At 36.5% G+C, this 19,345-nt stretch overlaps 1 protein-coding gene and 1 non-coding gene across 6 annotated transcripts in view; one reads left to right on the top strand and one right to left on the bottom strand.

The window, feature by feature from the left end:
- LOC127866872 (leucine-rich repeat-containing protein 45-like) overlaps nt 1-19,345 on the bottom strand; it is a 25,756-nt gene extending 6,411 nt beyond the window's left edge. The window contains exons 1-14 of one of the 5 annotated variants that reach the window (XM_052407697.1): nt 19,272-19,345; nt 16,169-16,276; nt 15,223-15,389; nt 14,490-14,551; nt 14,098-14,168; nt 12,792-12,970; nt 11,842-11,970; nt 10,950-11,062; nt 9,552-9,610; nt 5,224-5,301; nt 4,366-4,501; nt 3,207-3,284; nt 2,430-2,541; nt 1,717-1,787 (exon numbers count right to left, since the gene is read on the bottom strand). In XM_052407697.1, the coding sequence (XP_052263657.1) occupies nt 1,717-1,787; nt 2,430-2,541; nt 3,207-3,284; nt 4,366-4,501; nt 5,224-5,301; nt 9,552-9,610; nt 10,950-11,062; nt 11,842-11,970; nt 12,792-12,970; nt 14,098-14,168; nt 14,490-14,551; nt 15,223-15,389; nt 16,169-16,257 (1,344 nt within the window). In that variant the 5' untranslated portion in view covers nt 16,258-16,276; nt 19,272-19,345. Of the gene's footprint in view, nt 1-1,716; nt 1,788-2,429; nt 2,542-3,206; nt 3,285-4,365; nt 4,502-5,223; nt 5,302-9,551; nt 9,611-10,949; nt 11,063-11,841; nt 11,971-12,791; nt 12,971-14,097; nt 14,169-14,489; nt 14,552-15,222; nt 15,390-16,168; nt 16,277-18,575; nt 18,739-19,271 lie in introns of those variants that run through there. The other 4 variants (XM_052407699.1, XM_052407696.1, XM_052407698.1 and 1 more) reach the window with 4 other exon arrangements.
- On the top strand, nt 14,852-14,938 carry Trnastop-uca (transfer RNA opal suppressor (anticodon UCA)). Its single transcript has one exon. It is a non-coding gene; the product is annotated as a tRNA-Sec (tRNA).

Here is a 19,345-nt window from a genome sequence, read left to right as displayed (position 1 = left end):
AAGTCCCCTCCGGTGAAACCGGTAGGGGACAATAAATACTTATCATATATTATTGTGTATGTCCATATTTTATAACAATAATTTTATAATAATAGTTTTGAGAAATTCCTTTATAAGATGAAGACCAATTTAGACTTTTAGTGAAAATAGACTATTTGTTGATTGACAAGGTAAGTAACTATTTAATGTTCTGTTTTTTTTAGCTGTTAAAGGTTTAACATGGTTTAATTGGTTCTTTAGAAACATCTATACAAGAATGTTGGATCTGAAGCTAAATTTATTTCACTTAGCCTTAATATATATCAAATTCATTAGCAACACTAACACCTTCTTTATGTTATCTTTATGTTTTCAAACTTTTTTCCTTCAAATTAATGATAACTACGCGTATTAACTTGAATTATGGACAGACATTTAAAACATTAATGCTATCTGTTTACCAGTAGGAGGAACAAGCAAAATACAATTTAAGTGTTAGTTTGGGATTTAAACATATTAAAGCGAACTTAAAGTTAAACCCTCTGATCTGTTTGTCTATACTTATTGTTATGATGGACACGAATTCAGTGATTTTGGGGGTCTTTTCAGACAGAAAACAATATTTTCTCTTGAAATCTGACAAACAACTCGCCGTCAGCTTTTGTTATTTATAAATGCATTTTAGTTCACTTTTTCTGAAATGAGTAAGAATTACATGTGTCAAACATGGCTGTCATGTTTTCTTGAATAGTTATGCATTTAAATGATTACCGTTACAGGCTTGTGGCAATAGGTATTTATTAATTCACTAGCAAATGACTAGATAGAATTGATACATTTAATAGGTAAAAAGATGTACCAGCCACATTCAGTTTATAGTGTTTATTAAAACTATTTATAAATTCATCAAATCTCCCTAAACTTTTGTGCAAGGCTGACAACTGATACCTTTTGCCAACATCTCCACAGATTAAGTCCAAATAACATTTATTTTGAGAATTAAATTCAGAACTCTTTAAGCCAATTTCACTGTCAGCAGAAAGTACAATAATCATGTTGCATGAAAATTGCATAAAATAACATGAGCGTCTTAACTGTAAGAAAACCATTTAGGACTTATTTCAAAGAAAACAGTGAAGAATTTTTAGCTCACCTGATTGCTCAGGTGAGCTTTTGTGACCGGTCTTTGTCCGTCCGTCTGTCCGTTAACATTTGCTTGTAAACACTCTACAGGCCACATTTCTTGTCCCATCTTCATGAAACTTTGTCAGAAGCTTTGTCCCAATGAAATCTCGGCCGAGTTTGAAACTGGGTTGTGCCGGATCAAAAACTAGGTCACTAGGTAAAAAAAAAAGAAAAACCTTGTAAACACTGTAGAAGTCACATTTCATGCCCAATCTTCATGTAACTTTGTCAAAATGTTTGTCTTTAGGATATCTTGGTTGAGTTCAAAAGTGGTTCCGATCCATTGAAAAACATGGCCGCCAGTTGGCAGTTTTCCTTATTTGGCTATACAGAAACCTTGTAAACACTCTAGAAGTCACAATTTTTGCCCAATCATCATGAACAATTAAGAAGAGATTTACTTTAAACAAACAATATCAAAAAGCAGAATGTTTTGTCCCTGATAAGCCTGAACAGACTGTGCAGACTGCACAGGCTAATCTGGGACGACACTTGAACATGCATGAAGCCCTATTTTCCCAGAGCACCGCTCATTTATATGTTTGTCACTACCTCCTTCTGTCTAATCTGTTCTGCTTCATGCAGGGCATCCTTGTTTCTACTTCTTTCACTCTGTAAGCGTTCTAAAAAATGGAAATGTCATCAATATCACAACAACAGAAACAGACACACAAACAAATAAAGACGTTTCTATACATAACCTTTAAGAATAATCTCACAGCATTGTAACAAATGAGTACTTCATTTCTAACTTCATATAGTAAACATTATAAATGTTTGTGATGTCTTATACTGAGTAACATAAACTAATACAATAGGTAGTCATTTAATAGTTGATATGGGGCCGCATTGTAACATGGGTCTTACGCCATATGCCAGTTAAGCTCCAGACCAGCCTAGCCTGATCAGGAGTTATCCTGTGCACTATAAAGTCATGAAAGGCTTCATGGTCTCTTTAAAGGACAGAGTGGAGCTACCCTGGTGGCGTATGGAATAAGAGAGTGGAGCTACCCTGGTGGCGTATAGAATGAGAACAATTTTTGCATGAAGAGGCTTATATGGCCTCAGTTTTATCACCACTCCAGAAGCATTCTATTCAAGAAATCAAGTACTGTTTTTACCCAGAAAATGAACACAAGATTGTCTCAATAAGCTTTAAGTTTTCAGAGCAATTGAGCTTAAATAATAGTCTTTAACTAAACTTATCATGAATCAATTAATTGTGCAACTGCTTTGGTCCTCTGAGAGACAGCTAATCCCTATACCTTCATACTGTGATCCTTTCACCTTGATCTCGGCCTGCAGGGACGTCGTCTGCTCCTTGAAGGCGAACATCTGCTCCGTCTGCTGACGACATTTACGCTCCAAGTCCTCCACCTACATGTAGGCATGAATACATGTAGAGCCTTGTTCATGTGCGTAAAGTGTGGCCACACATAAGCCTGTGTAGTCCACAAAGGCAAATCAGGGATGACATTTTCCGCCCTAACTGGATTTTTGTTAAGAAGAGACTTTATTAATACGAAAAATTCTTATAGTGCATATTGTCGTCCCTGATGGCCCTGGGCAGACTGCACACACGAATCTGGGTGACACTTTAGTTTAGCCTAGTTTTCCCACAACGAGGCTCAATACGTCGGATTTAGTGAGCATGTTACTTAATTACTTCAGAAAATTCTATAAATCACGCCCACTTTTTAAATTTATAGACAAAAGGATTAAATGCTATTAACTGACACAAATTGATAGTTTCCAGAAATAAATTAAATGCACTTAATAGGCACTGAGAATTGATTTTTACCATATTTTAATTAAGTGAAGAACTTTCAATGGTGCACACAAGTTGTTTGACTTTCAAAGCTGGTTAAGTGAAACGGGGTTGAAGTTATTGTTAGTGTTATGAAAGTATAAGTGTACACAAAGGCAGGAGAGAAATAGAGGTTGTACTTAGACGATTTCTTGACATTTTGATATTAATTGACAATTTTTTATACTTATGATACAGTTATATTAAAGAGCAAGGTAAATAAGGAAATGTGTACCTTTGTTTCAAAGCTTATGTTTCTCTCATTGGCCTCTGAGAGTTCTTTAAGCAGCTTCATTTCTGTGTTTGCTCGATCCTGCAAAAGAATTACAAGTCCACATCAGCCAAAACTTAGACCTTACACATAAACAATAGGTAATATAAATTAAATTGATTATATTCTTAGTGTTCAAAATTGACAATTAAAAGAAATAAATAACTTTAACACAAAAACCAACAGTTCATTGTAATGGATGACAATTACTTCATATTGCTTTATTTGCCTATTTTTGGATAAAATGAAGCACACTTTGTCACAATGTCAGTACAGTAAACATTGAAATTAATCCTCATATAATGCCAAAAATGCCTATGGACAATATGGACAACCAAAACTCTTCACTCTCCAACCCAAATGTTTCGACTCCCAACCACAAAATGTGCTGACTTCAGTATTATGTATATTCCATAAAATTTAATTTAAATCATATTTATATAGAGGATATTTGTTGGATTTGGTGGCATATCGTTTTTAATTTATGATTGATCAAAGAATTTTGTCTATGATGAGTCAATTTAAGTCGATATTCCAATGAATCCAACAAATTTTCTTGTTATTTTATTTTTATAAATGAGTATTTTTGTATTTTAACTGGAGAATTACGCATAAATAATGAAGATATGACACTTATCTATAATTTTCAATGTTTGAAACAGCAAATTATCATTTTTTATTCACTGATATTTCTCAATAAAACACCGGAAATCATTAAATACAATTAATCCTCAATAGTATCTGGTCACGACACTAAGTTATCACATGCTTTATAGAATGTTTATACTGAGATCACAGTAGAGTACTAAACATAGTGTCAACTCGGTTCAATCCCCACGCGGTCTCAAGATCTTCTCTTTAAGACATCACATACTGGTTCTACCCAGTAAACACACTCAAGTAATAAGCCAAAGGCTTTCGATGCAGTCAAGCGCAAAAAATAATACCTTAAAACTAATATTTGTGACATTAAAAATATAGCCTGGCTCTGGGAAAACGGGGCTTAATACAGACAACACTTTACGCAAATGCATTAAGCCCAGTTATCCCAGAACAAGATTGTGATGAAATCTTTCAACAATAAAAGGAGTTTAAAGCTATATAATTAAAACCTGCTCCTCACCTCTCTCTCCCTGCGTATGTCGCCCTGATGGACAGAAGAAGAGTCGGAAAGTTCATGTTTCAGTCGAGTGATGATCACGCTGTAGTCGTTACACTTTTGTTCCGCCAGCGCCAGTTCTGACTCAGTCATCGCAAGTCTAAGCATATGAATAAATGAGCACTTACAATAGGCATGGCTATGATATTGAGCAGATGAAACCTATATATGCCCCGCTCTGGGACAAAAGGGATTAATGTATGGGGGTAAATTTTTGTTCCAGATTAGCATGTTTGGACAGTCAATACAGGCTTATAATGGTCCGTATTTTTCACCAAGAACAAAAAATTGCACAACAGCTGAAAGTGCCATCCCTCATTTGCCTGTATGGACTGCACAGGCTAGTCTGGGACAACTATTCAGGCACACTCATAAAGTAACCTATGATCAGCTGATATATCTTCCAAAAATATTTTTTAAAGATCTTATCACTGCTCAATTCTGCATTATTTGTTCAAAAGGTTGAAGGTTACACAAAAAGACCCTTATATTTAACAGTATTGCAAATTCACAGTGATATATCTTTACATTTTCAAATGAACCAAAATGCCACAATATTTGAGCCTCATTGAAGGAAAACAGGGCTTAATGCATGTGCCTTAAGTGTCATGCCAATTGCAGTCCGCACAGGCAAATCAGTGACAATACTTTACACTTGTATGTGATTTTTGTTTACAGTAAGTCTCTGCATTTAACGAAGTTTTTCCTAGGAAGAGGCTTTTTTTAAATCATTTAACGATGGCTGATAACTCTACTGACTTGATAAAAGAAGAACAATTGAAGTCAAAATACAATTTACCATCATCAACAGATTTGACCTACTTGGAAGCAAGAGAGTTGAATGCAGCCTTTCTCTCCCCTAACGCTACCTGAAGCTGGCCAATCTTATCATTGGACGACCTGAAAAAAGACCAGCCACTCTGATGCAATGCTGAATAAAGAGTTAGAAGCTTATATACCCATCAACAGTAAGAGTTAGGACACATTTTAGTGATGTATTTTACAGTTGAGCCTTGCTCTCAGAAAAGGGTGCTTAATGCATGTGCGTAAAGTGTTATTCCAAATTAGCCTGTGCAATCCACACAGGGTAATCAGGTGTTTTTTTTTAAAAGTCTCTTCTTAGCGAAAATCCAGTCTAAGCGTCATCCCTTATTAGCCTGTGCAGAATGCAGACACTAATCTTAAACTAGAAATGGCGTGGCAGAGGCCGACGCGTATCCCCACCTCGCATATTTAACCCAGGGGCGCCCCAGGGTTGGTAATGGGGCTATGCATAGTTGAGATTGACCGTATTGACATAAGAGAAGTTCAGTACCAATTAGAAGTGAACCGGTGTAGAAATAAAGAAGTCATAGTAAAAGGCAATTTTGGGTGGGTGTGGTCTATGTGGGCAGAGCGCCCCAGGGTTGGTAATGGGGACATGCATAGCTGAGATTGACTGTATTGTCATAAGGGAAGTTCAGTATCAATTTGAAGTGAATCGGTGTAGAAATGAAGAAATTATTATAAAATGCAATTTTGGGTGGGTGTGGTCTATGTGGGTGTGGTCTATGTGGGTGTGGTCTATGTGGGCTGGGCGCCCCAGGGTTGGTAATGGGGCCATGCATAGTTGAGATTGACCGTATTGTCATAAGAGAGGTTCAGTATCAATTTGAAGTGAATCGGTGTAGAAATGAAGAAATTATAGTAAAAGGCAATTTTGGGTAGGGGTTGTCTATGTGGGCGGGGTGCCCCAGGGTTGTTAATTGGGCCATGCATAGTTGAGATTGACCGTATTGTCATATGAGAGGTTCAGTATCAATATGAAGTAAATCCGTGTAGAAAGGAAGAAGTTAATGTAAAATAACATAAAACCAGAGGGCCAAGATGGCCCTGGTTCGCTCACCTGAGAGGAGTCGGTTCATTCAATCTTTACCTAATGTCAAACATGACCTAGATATTGACCAGACAAAAATCCTGGTCAAGTTTCATCATTATTGAACCAAAACTCTGGCATAGGGAGTGTTTTTGTTTTTGTAAGATTTGAAATGGTGACCTATATTTTGAGTTGACCCCCCTCACCAAACATTAAACTTTGCTTACAAGGATTTTGTATAATATAATGAAAATTTGGACAATCTAAGGGCAATAATTATGGCATTAATTATGTGATTTTGCTCATCATCAAACTTGACTGAGATCTTTCAGAAACTTTGATAAAGAATGCTTGAGAAATGTGAAAGCTAGAGTGTTTACAAACCAAATGTGGACGGACTGACAGCGGACAAAGACCAATCCTAAAATCTCACCTAGGCAATCAGGTGAGCAAAAAAGCGTGTTTCACCGATCTGAGCCATTTTCCAACTTGTCCAAGAAATCAATAAAACCGATGTATTGACTAAGTTTCACGATGATAAGGCAAAAAAATGTGACATCTATAGTGTTCGATCACAAGGTTTCTCTCTATATAATCACATAAGGAAAACTGCCCCACCCCCCTGGCAGCCATGTTTATTGAACCATCGGGACCATTTGCAAACTCATCTGAGATATATATAAAGCAAATCTATTCACCAAGTTTCATGATGATTGGGCAAAAAATGTGACTTCTAGAGTGTTCACAAGCTTTTTTTTTACTGTATAAATATAAGAAAACTGACCCCCCCCCCCCCGGCAGCCATGTTATTCAACTGACCGGAACCATTTTCCAACTCAACTCTCGTATCAAGGAAACAAATATTCCGACCAAATTTCATGAAAATTGGGCAAAAAATGTGACTTCTAGAGTGTTCACATGTTTTCACTATATACATATAGAGAAAAATGCCCCGCCCACTGATGGCCATGTTTTTTCACCGATCTGGACCATTTTCGAACTCGTCCGACATATCAATAAAACCAATGTTTTGGCCAACTTTCATGACGATTGGGCAAAAATTGTGACTTCTAGGGTGTTTACAAGGTTTCTCTATAGCCATATAAGGAAAATTGCCCCGCCCACTGGCGGCTATGTTTTTCAATGGACCGGAACCACTTTTGAACTCAACCAACATATCATTAAGATAGACATATAGACAAATTAACATGAAGATTGGGCATTAAATGTGACTTCTACAGTGTTTACAAGCTTTTTCTTTTTTTTTTGACCTAGTGACCTAGTTTTTGACCCAGCATGACCCAGATTCAAACTCGATCGAGATATCATTGGGACAAATCTTCTGACCAAGTTTCATGAAGATCGGTCAATAAATGTGGCCTCTAGAGTGTTTAGGAAAAATGTGGACGGACGGACGGGCGACGGACAAAGACCAGTCATAAAAGCTAAAAACAAGAGCTGTCACCATAGGATGACATATGCCCCCTACAACCGCTTTGATAGAAGTTATAGCATTTTTCGAAAACTAAACGCAGATTTCAAAACCTAAACGCGGACCCTAAGTTCAAGGTCAAGGTCACAGGTGTCAAAATTTGTGTGCATATGGGAAGGCCTTGTCCATATACACGTGCATACCAAATATGAAGGTTATTTCTCAAGGGACATAGACGTTATGAGCATTTTTCGAAACCTAAACGCAGATTTCGAAACCTAAACGCGGAACTTGGACCCTAAGTTCAAGATCAAGGTCACAGGGCTAAAACAATGTGTGCGTAAGGAAAGGCCTTGTCCATATACACATGCATACCAAATATGAAGGTTATATCTGAAGGGACATAGAAGTTATGAGCATTTTTGGAAACCTAAATGCAAAGTGTGACAGAAAGACGGACAGACGGATGGACAGTCCGATCACTATATGCCCATTTTTCTTCGAAAGGGGCATAAAACATCCCACCTCGAATAACAATTAACACATAAATGAAACACAACTACACTGTATTATTATGAAAACATTAATAATCAAAGGGGAGTAACTACTGTAAACTTAAATGCAATATTTAGAAGAGTTGTCTCACAGGTTACATGACCTATATTCATGATTGTTTGCAAGCCTTTTTACTATATAAATATAAGGAAAACTGCCACGTCCCCCTGGCAACCATGTTTTTCAACCGACCGGAACCATTTTCAAACTTAACTCACGTATCTAGGAAACAAAAGTTCTGACAAAATTTCATTAAAATTGGGCCAAATATGTGACTTTTAGAGTGTTGACATGTTTTCACTATATACATATAGAGAAAAATGCCCCGCCCACTGGCAGCCATGTTTTTTCACTGATCTGGACCATTTTCGAACTCGTCCAAGAAATCAATAAAACCAATGTTTTGACCAACTTCCAGGATGATTGGGCAAACATTGTGACATCCAGAGTGTTTACAAGGTTTCTCTATAGTCAAATAAGGAAAACTGCCCCGCCCACTGGCGGCCATGTTTTTCAACGGATCAGAACCACTTTTGAACTCAACCAACATATCATTAAGACAAACATTTTGACAAAGTTACATGAAGATTGGGCATGAAATGTGACTTCTACAATGTTTAAAAGTTTTCTCTTTTTTGACCTAGTGACCCAGTTTTTGACCCGGCATGACCCAATTTCGAACTCGACCGAGATTTCATTGGGATGAAGCTTCTGACCAAGTTTTATGAAGATCGGAAATAAATGTGGCCTCTAGAGTGTTTACGAACAAACGGATGGACGGACGGATGGACATACTACGGACAAAGATCGGTCACAAAAGCTCACCTGAGCAATCAGGTGAGCTAAAAATGAGTGAAAATCTCTGACCTGGCCCCAACCCAACCTCCATAACTTTTGACCCAGGGGCCCAGATTAAAATTCCAAATAGTGCTGGGTCGCAAATATACCCATAGCTACAATGTGTGTAAGTTTCAAGGTTCTAGTGCTAATAGTGTAGGAGAAGATAGTGGCCAGGACGGACGGACGGACAGACGGAGATCAATACAATATCCCCACTTTTTCTCTGAAAAACGTGGGGATAACAACACTTTATGCACATGCAAAAAGCTCATTATTCCCAGAGCACGGCTCATCTAAATAGAAGTATTAGAGGTATTGCATCGAGATCAATCTGTATGCTGGAAATTAAGTGTTTGTTGACACAAAGAATAATGCTACAGATTCTTTACTAGTAATATGTTTGGTTATGACCTTATTTGCTACTGACATTTTTGTAATTTTTCAATAATGACAAACAGCCCTACTCACCTCTTGGTATTCCTCAGGAGCTCTTCCTGCTGGTCTATGGTTCCCATCAGCTCATCCATCTGGGAGAGAATATAAACAAGAATTTCAGGTTTTTAGTTATGCATCCTTAATTGTTGAGTATAAACAAGACTATTGCAAAGCAATATATGTCCCCTACCGACTCCACCATTGTCAGAATTTTTTGTTGTTGTTATTGCCATAGCAACTAAAAATTTTGACGTAAGAAGAAAATGAAATGACGTGCATAATGTCCATATTGCCATCAATCTATGTTTCAAGATTCATGAAAACATATGAATAACTTTTAAGGTTATCGCAGGATCCAGAAAAGTGTGCAGGATCCACCATTTTCATCAGTATTTCTAGTCTATTTGTTGCCATAGCAACCAGAATTATTGACGTAGGAACAAAATGAAATGACTTGGATAATCTCCATATTGCCATCTTTCCATGTTTCAAATTTCATGAAAAAATATGAAGAACTTTTAAAGTTATCGCAGGATCCAGATAAGTGTGACAGACTGACGGACACACAGAGCGCAAACCATAACTCCCCTCCCGTGAAACCGGTAGGGGACAACAACTAAATTTAAGCAACATTTTATGCCAAAATACACAAAATTGATAAAAATATGGAGGAAAATCCAAACTGTACCAGCATGAAAAATGCAAATGAATAATTTTAATTGATAATACCATCATAATGATGAAAAGTGACAATACTTGATGATAATGAAAAAAAACATGATAATTATGATGAGATAACCAGAAAGAGAGATAATGATATTGATAATGAAGGTATTATAATGGTCATGAAAATTTTCATGTTGCAGATAATGATGTCAGCTTCAATTTGCATAACGATGATTAAGATAACATTGCATGATCCCTACATTAATCATTACATTATGACCATATTTTGACCTCAATATCACCACATTTTAACTTCATTATCATATTATGACTACATTATCACTACATTTATCGTGGTCATCACACTATTCCCTGATTATTACCACACTATCACCCATTATAACTATACTTTGAGGACATTATCACAACATTTATCATTGAATTTGCACTTTATTATCCCATTACTATTACCCCATGATCACTAAATTGGTTCCCATTATCATCCCACTATCACCACATATGCCTCGTTCTGGGAAAAAAGGCTTTATGCATGTGCTTAATGTTACGTCCCAGATCTCAGACTTCTGCGAATTGCACTGGCTAATCAGGGACAGCACTTTCCAACTTTACTGGGTTTTTGTTATGAAAAGACTTCCTATAAACGAAAACTTTGGACTCCACAGGCTTATCTGGGACCACACTTAACACACCTTCATTAAGCCCAGTTTTCCCAGAACAAAGCTCACAATATCCCCCCATGATCACCTGTACGGCCTTCTCCTGCTCCAGGTGCTGCAGGTGCTTGGAAAGCAGGGAAGTCTTCTTCTTGTGGTCCTCGGTGATCAGAGCTCGGTCCTGGTTCTGACTCAACGCCGTCTCTGAGGCGTAACAAATATTGATACACGCCAGGTGTGACACTAGCACTTACCTATTCAATCAACTGCCTTTCAAGTTGTTCATTCTGGCGACGTTATGGGACTATATAAAACATTTAGTAAATGACGTCATTTATAGACCAATTTCTTGGTCATTATATTTGATCAGCGACCTGGTACTTAGTGAAAAATCTACTTAAGGCGGGAAGTGTTGTCCCAGTTTAGCCTGTGGGAATTTAATTGGCTAATCAGGGATGACACTTTACCCATGTCACGATGTGCATTAAGCCCAGTTTTTTCAGAACATCTCTCATATTATCAGTTTTACTATGTTACTTTAGCATGTGTCTATGTTATCATTAATGAAGTTTAAACCAAATAATTTGAGCTTGATTAAGATGTTTCCTGGGAAGTACCAATACCTAAAGTCTTTGCAAAGGTCCACGACCTTCTTGGCACAAGGCAGACACCAAAGCCATTAAATTTGGTATTCAACAAAGATCCTCTGTTCTTGTACAGATCACATTTTCAAGCTTCTGATTTCTTAAGTAATTGTCCTGTGCATTATTGCACATGTACCTCTGGCAAGCAATTCTTTATTTTTTTCCTCCTTATTTCATCCTGATAACTTGCGTAAAAGAGAGCTTGAAGATGACCAATACAATTGTACCTTAACTGATCTTTCATAAACAACTTGAATAAAATTAAAGATTTAAAATTGTATGGTATATTCATGCAAAAATAAAGGCAATTATAGCATAATAGAGCCCAGAGCTGGTTACCTATAGACGTGAGTATATCTGCGGGAATGTTGTTACCGGCCAACTCAATGCGGGTCAGTGTTTTGTTTGTCTGTAACATCTCAATGAGGGCTCTGCCCCCTAACAGTCCAACATTGTTCCAGCGAAGATCTGTCATGTAGTAGCAACCATGTATAACAGAGCGGCATAAATACACAATATATTAACTCTTTACCACTCGAGATTTGCATTTTGACAAATTTGTAGTCCCTTGGATAATTAATTTAAATTAAAAACTTTTCTTACTAGATTCAAGTTTTCATGGCCTTATTTCCAACCCTAAGGTGAGCAGCAAACAGCAAAGAATCTGAACAGACGGCGAGTAACTCTCACGTTGTTCTGGTTTTATGCTGGTTGCATATAGCCATTGACAATTTGCTTCTGAGTGGGAAATGGTTAAATTAATTTAAACAAAATCAATTACATCCACAAGAGAAAAAAAAGAAGCAGAATGAATCTTGCAATTCAGTCTCCTTTAAATTGTGCTTTTTGTTGTAATAAAATAGCACACAATTACACAATCAATACACTTGTTTACATTGCATTGGAATTAACACACAAAAGTGGTAACGTATTAGATTTAACATCATATCAATATAAACACTACACTGCACAGATCCTGTCTCACAAAATGCACATAGCAGCTCATGAATTGAGCCTTGATCTGGCAAAACAGGGCGTAATGCATGTGTGTAAAGTGTAGTCCCAGATTAGCCTGTGCAGTTCACAGAGTCTAATCAGGGATGACACTTTCCCCTTTTTTGTATCGTTTATTTAAAGGAAGTCTCTTTGTAGCAAAAATCCAGTTAAGGCGGGAAATGTGGTCCCTGATTAGCCTGCACAGGCTTATCTGGAAAAAAACCTTTACGCACATACGTTAAGGTCTGTTTCCCAGAACTCATTTCAACAACAATAACAAAGTGCTCACTGACCGAGTGCCCTGATGCTCGAGTTCTGCTTGAGCGCCCGGCCCAGCTCGGCGGCCGAGTCGTGGCTGATCTGGTTGTTACGAAGGTCGAGGGCCTGCAGCGTCTGATTGGATGCCACGCCCTCACAGAAGATTGTGAACGCATTGTCTAGCATACCCAGGGCGTTCCACTCCAAACACAGGCTAGATGCAATAGGAAACAAATATTGCCTTTAGATTTAGAGATATATTGAGATTAATACCAATTAATACCAATTTTATTTTACAAAATATACCATCTACCTTGCCATGAAGGTCGTTATACAAAATTATGTGTGGGACAGGGACTGAGGGGTGGAGTATTGTAGCGATGTAATGGTAAATTAATAACTGTCCACTTGTTGCATGTTAACTCTGATGTAAAATGTCAAAAGTCAAGTAATTGTGTAATTATAACAAATTGTATTACTATGTAAGAATCAAGATTTCAATGAGAAGGGGGGAGGCCTGAATATTTTCTGTATTTAATATGTAAATTTGATCAGTAAAAAAATCTTTGCTTTTTATAATTGGACAAGATGTAATTCACTTGTAATAAGGAAACATGATTGATTAGGAAATTCGTATTAAAACAATTATCATTAAGACAGAAATTTGAAGATTAACTTTTGGATTAAGATTGCTTAAAAAAGCTTCTTCTAAAAATTCAAGCCCAATAACTAAACAGTTGAGACATCTTGCGTAATTATAAGGTTTGAGCAAAATGATATGCCCAAAATGTTTTGTACAATGCTTGGTAAAATATTGAGCAAAACAATATTTAATTAAGGGATTTAATAAAATACCAAAATAGCTACTTATTTTTATATAATTCAACAGCAACGACTCCCATGACTCCAAATTCCTAAGAAGATTCAACTGATTATCTTACTTGTCCAATTATTATGTCAGATCTATTGGACAGAGAGAGAAAACAAAGTGGTGACCATTCAACATAAACAACACTATACACCCTGCCATAAAAGGTGGGGGTGGGGGGGGGGGGAGAGGGGAGGGCGTAATAAAGAAGGTTAATCCAAATAAGTACATGAACTTGAAAAATGTGCACTGAAAATGTGCACTGATTTTGAAGCACAGATATGTATGTTGAGAATTAAGTAACATAAGACATAGTTATCTCAAGAAGACATTTATAGTTAGCTCAAGTTGAGAAGACACTGAACATAATCTTGTATGTCTAGATAAACAGGACAAAAGTCAGTTTATCTCTTACTTCAAACCTACACCCCTTGTTTTGCTTACTGTGTTATAGTCCCATAACCCTTGTTTACCTCAGTATGGTTTTGTTGTGCCTCAACATTTTACCCAGGGCTTCAGCTGCAGGACCCCTTATATTGTTGCCCTAAAATACCAGAATAATGAGAATTATTAATTCCATTGTTGTAATATTAAATCAGTCAATCTTAAAGATATGTGTTATTTGTTATGAAATTACTGTGAAATGGTATAATATAGTGAAAATCATTTTATTTTCTATCAAAAGGGATGTACAGGTAAAATATTTCCTGAGTGAAGTACTTTGTTATGTATAAATATATAACTTTTCAATATGATAATCATAATTATAATGTAAATCAATTTAAATGTTTAATTTACTCATTTAATTAATAATTTGCTAAAGATTTAAATTAAATTACATATACTGAACTAGCCTTAAATTTACCTTTAGGTCCAACTTTCTCACATAGGTGTTTCTTGAGAACCCATGGGTTAAACCTTTAACAGCTTAAAAAATCAGAACATTTAAGAGTTACTTCCCTTGTCAATCTACAAACAAATAACATTTTTACTTAAGTCTCAAATTGTCATTTTCTTTTAAGAGGGTTTTCTCAAAACTTAATAAATTATTAAAATATTTGTATAGTTGTTTCAAATGATCTATTAAAAGACAGTCTTTCCAAGTTATGTGATTAAATATTAATGACTGAAATTATTAAATTTGAATAATAAAAAGACTAGTAACCTGACAAATGTCTATATATGGATAAAGTGACTATATAAACCACTTCTACCCTACACATAAATGCCTGAATGACCTTCGGTGGTCCGGAGTGCAGGCTTCAAACCTGTAGGTGATTAGCGTCACAGTGGTTCAATTCCACCTTTCAGGCGATTTGGCAATGAATATAACACAAAGCCCAAATTGGGCATTTTTAATAAATTATGTCAAATGCTAGAAAAAAAGTAGGGAGAGAAAAAAAAAGCCAGAACTTTCTTGCCTCAGAATTTGTAAATACTTGAATCTTTTCAAAATTCACAGTACATGCATCTTGTGATGGAACTTTCTGGACTGCACTTGTGGAATTCATGGATCTTATGCAAAAGAAGGTTCTGAATTTCCATATAATTTTTTTTTAAACACAAAAAATGCTGTAACATAAATTGTCTGTCAATACCATCTTCACTGAGCATGCAGTCTGCAAACTTGTACTCTACAAAGCCATGATCAGCCGCTATGATCTTGCCGAGGACTGCACACGTCTTGCTGGTCAGGCTGTTAGTGGAGAGGTTAAGGACCAACTTTTCCTTCTTGGAAGACTGCTGGAGGCTGCAAAGGTAAGGACTACACAATAAAAACAGACTCATTCTGGTAAAACTTGGCTTAACGCATATGTGTAAAGTGGCGTCCCAGATAAGCCTGTGCAGGCCGCAGTAATATAAGACAACTTTTTATGCTTAAACTGGATGTTGGCGAAAAGATTTCTCTCAAATATAAAATACCATGAAAATGGAAAGTGTCATCCCTGATTGGCCTGTGAAGACTTCACAGGCGTAAATGGCACATAACTTTACACACATGCATTAAGCCCATTTTTTCCAAAACGCCACTCATATAAGGTAACAGGGGTAAGAGGTTTTACAACGTTTTCAAGATTTCAAAAGAAAGAGGGGTATTTGATTATTTTTACTATAGCTTCAAAAAGTAGCTAAAAGTTGTTGTAAGACATTTGATGTTCACACCCATGAACTGGAAAACATAAAGTACCAGAATACATAATGATTTTGGCAAGTGTGTAACACATTGTGAGTAACTTGTGACATTAAAACCATAAAGTACTGATAATGCATGTTGCATGTCAACAAAATTGATTAAATAAACTGATTAATTTGATATAAGGAACTAAAGGTTGGGGCTTTTAGTATGGAATATAACTGTCATTTTGGATATTTCTTACCATACATTTTTCCTAAAAAAAGAAATAACTTATGCCACAGTCGCAATTAGATATTGAGGCAATCCTCAAACCCTACACATAGTTGCATTTTTATAATATAAAAAAGAACCAAACTTTTATTTGAATACATCTTTCACTTTTGAAGGATTATCAATGTAATGTGTACCTTTTCAGCAAGTTCACAACACATTCTTGTGCTTCGAGTCCATGTTCCTTGCTTAAACGAAGGTAGGCATGCTTGAATTCTTCGACCATGTCTTACTCTCTCATCAAACTATAAACAAAACAATTAAAACTTGTAAACACATTGTTATTTATAAAACGACTTCACAAGTAAAAAAAAAATCTTAAGGCCTTAAACATGTGTTAAACTAGAAATGAGTCTGAAGGACAAAGATTCCCCTAAATCTGCTTTTTTCTGAAAACACCACTTTATTCATACAATGTGTAATAATAATATCTTCGTAAATGTTAGCTCTGTAGCAGTAATTTTTGTTGAGTTTTGCGAGCAACTGGTTAAAATATGTAAGACAAGAGATGTGTTTGTCAAAAAAACACAATGCCCCCTTTTGCGCCGCCTTGAAGCCATATATTTGACCTTTGACCTTCAGCTCCATGAGATACACATGCATGCCAAATATCAAGTTGCTATCTTAAAATAATGCAAAAGTTATTGCAAAACTTTAACAAAGGTTAAAGTTTTGAGACAGACAGACAGACAGACAGACAGACAGACAGACAGACAGACAGACAGACAGACAGACAGACAGACAGACAGACAGACAGACAGACAGACAGACAATATGCCACCGATCTTTCGATCCAGGCGCATAAAAAAAGGATAAAAGGGGCCACCAAAATATTGAATTGTGCAAGTTCTCATGCTGGTTGAAATGTTTTCAAAGTTTCATCAGTATAGTGTAAATACTGTCTGAGTTACACATGACACCAAAAATGGGATGGGCTATTTTCAAGTAGTGTTTTGTTTTTATTTCACACGCTTAATAAAGTGTTTGTTGTTTTTTCCATTCACATCTTCCTTAAACTCCATGTGTATATCACAGTCAGCTACCACCATCGTAAACATCAATTGTTGTCACTGTATGAACTTGTTCATGTTAGGGGAGAGGTTGCTTGGTGGCCTGGTTTAAGTGGTTAGCTCTGTCCGAAGAGAACTGGACCAGATAGCCACTTGTCCTGGGTTTGAGTCTCTGACGGGTCGCAATTTTTTTCACCCCGAGACATTTTGCACCCAACATGGGCCTTGACATTACGGTACTCCAAGCAGTTATTCAACACCTGAATTACTTTATTCCAGTAAGAGTACATATAAGATGGGGGGTCCTGGTATAAACATGGTCACATTAGGGTGGAGGTTGTGTGGTGGCCTGGTTAGCCCAGTCAGGGGAGAACTTTTTGTGATACCCATGTGTTCCAAGTTTGAGCCCCAGACTGGTCACACAATGTTTATGCCATGTGACATTGTTAACAAACAAGATTGTTATTATCATCTTGTGATAACAGATAATGTACAAGCATACACTTATATACATTCACACGTAGTTACTAAGTCAGAAGTCTCTAAAACAAGAAAAAGTTAATTCTGCTACAATTCATAACAAGGTAGTTGCAACAATTCAACTCTCAGCTTTATAACCAACAGGGTTACTGAATGTTGCAATGCGCTGTCTTTTGTCCAAAGGTGCAAAATTGTATCCCCACTGACAATGCTAAGATACACTGATACTGCAAAAACGTATCAAAGTTTACATGTCTAAAGCACGAACTCATGCAAATGGTGCAATAAAAGAAAGAAATAATTTCTTTTTATTTACTTTGTTATTCTTTTCGTACGCTCGATCGATCATATTGGGAAACTTGCATAAGGTTGTTGACAAAAAGCGTCGCTATTGGTAAGGTCGCAGTACACCAATCTTTTGCACATCGTGATATTTGATGTAACCGGAGTCGATAACGATGTCGAACAGGTGTGGAATATTTACATAGGTCAAATGAAAATGTCAGCAAGAATGGTGTATTGAAACATAGTCGTGTTGTTTAGGTCGCATGCAAAGGATAATGTCCGTAGGCTGACATTCGGGTAAATGTAATGTGTTTTTGAAGTTTATTCATTGGTAACGAACAATGTCTGTTTAGTGATGCGCACGAAATCTGTGTACAAAACTGAGATTGTGTTTATAAAGAGGAGCATTTGTACTCCCAAGCCTCCAAAGCAAAAAATATCAAAGGCTCTGCCCGCCTCTGGGAGTACCTTTATATGGACTAATAACAAGGATGCAGTCTCAAAAAGAGTTTCCAGCAATCATTTAATGAAACCTTTTATAAAGATAATTTTTGTTTTGCACATTATTTATGTGTTTGCTGTCGATATACCCTTTAACATAACACATTTGAAAGGGGGTTGCTTTATCATAACACTTTTATTAAATGCCAGCATGTTGCAACTTGTGAGTCTGTGTAACTGTAGTTTGGAGTATTTTTTAAATAATTCTATAATTAAGTTCTTGCTTGAAATACAAATATTTTCCAATAATAATTGTGTTCGCCCTTACCTGCAACGTTATAACCAAGCAAGACGCTAATAAATTATTAAAAAAATAACCTTATTTAAGCAAAATGTTACTTGTTATCGTCAATATCTCTAAGACGCTCATTGTCACTAAACACGAATATAGCGTCCGCTTGCCCAACAAATCACCTCCCGCTTACATCATTGACTATAGTGTATTTAACAAGAGCTGTTTTGCAAATAATAAATAGTAGTATCACACACACACACTTTTCTATCAGAAGATCGACCAATTGATAAAGTGCAATGAAAAAAATTAAGCGAAATCTGCCATAGTAAAGCATGCACTAAGCGACCCTTTGGTTGTAAACATTGAATTGCATAACGTAGTCGAGGGTGATCAGCGCTGCCCTACTCCTCTAAAATGGCATCTGAAGTGGCAAGAGTTGCTAGAAGACTTGAAGAAGCTAAGGCAACAAAGCATCTCAGTGGGTTTAACTATAAGCTTTCTGAAGATATCTTTCTTAAGATGTTAAGGCACACTGCTTGCCTCTACCTCCTGCTTACTCCTATAAATATGAGGTTTGCAATAGCATCGTTCCGACATGAATTCATGTCGGAAGCTTTAACGGCATCAAATTCATATAATCATTCAAAATAATCATGCAATAAATTATTAAACATAAAATATTAACATTATTTTACTAATTGCATTAGAAGAATGTTTATACAAACTTACAAGTAATGATAGTCCAGACCTTAAAACACTACCACTGTTCAAATTCCATATTGTTGCCATATAGCACTGTGTAA

The sequence above is a fragment of the Dreissena polymorpha genome, chromosome 2, assembly GCF_020536995.1.
Source record: "Dreissena polymorpha isolate Duluth1 chromosome 2, UMN_Dpol_1.0, whole genome shotgun sequence".
NCBI lineage: Eukaryota > Metazoa > Mollusca > Bivalvia > Myida > Dreissenidae > Dreissena > Dreissena polymorpha.
Note: the sequence above shows the minus strand (reverse complement) of the source record. Positions and strands in the feature narration are given on the sequence as shown.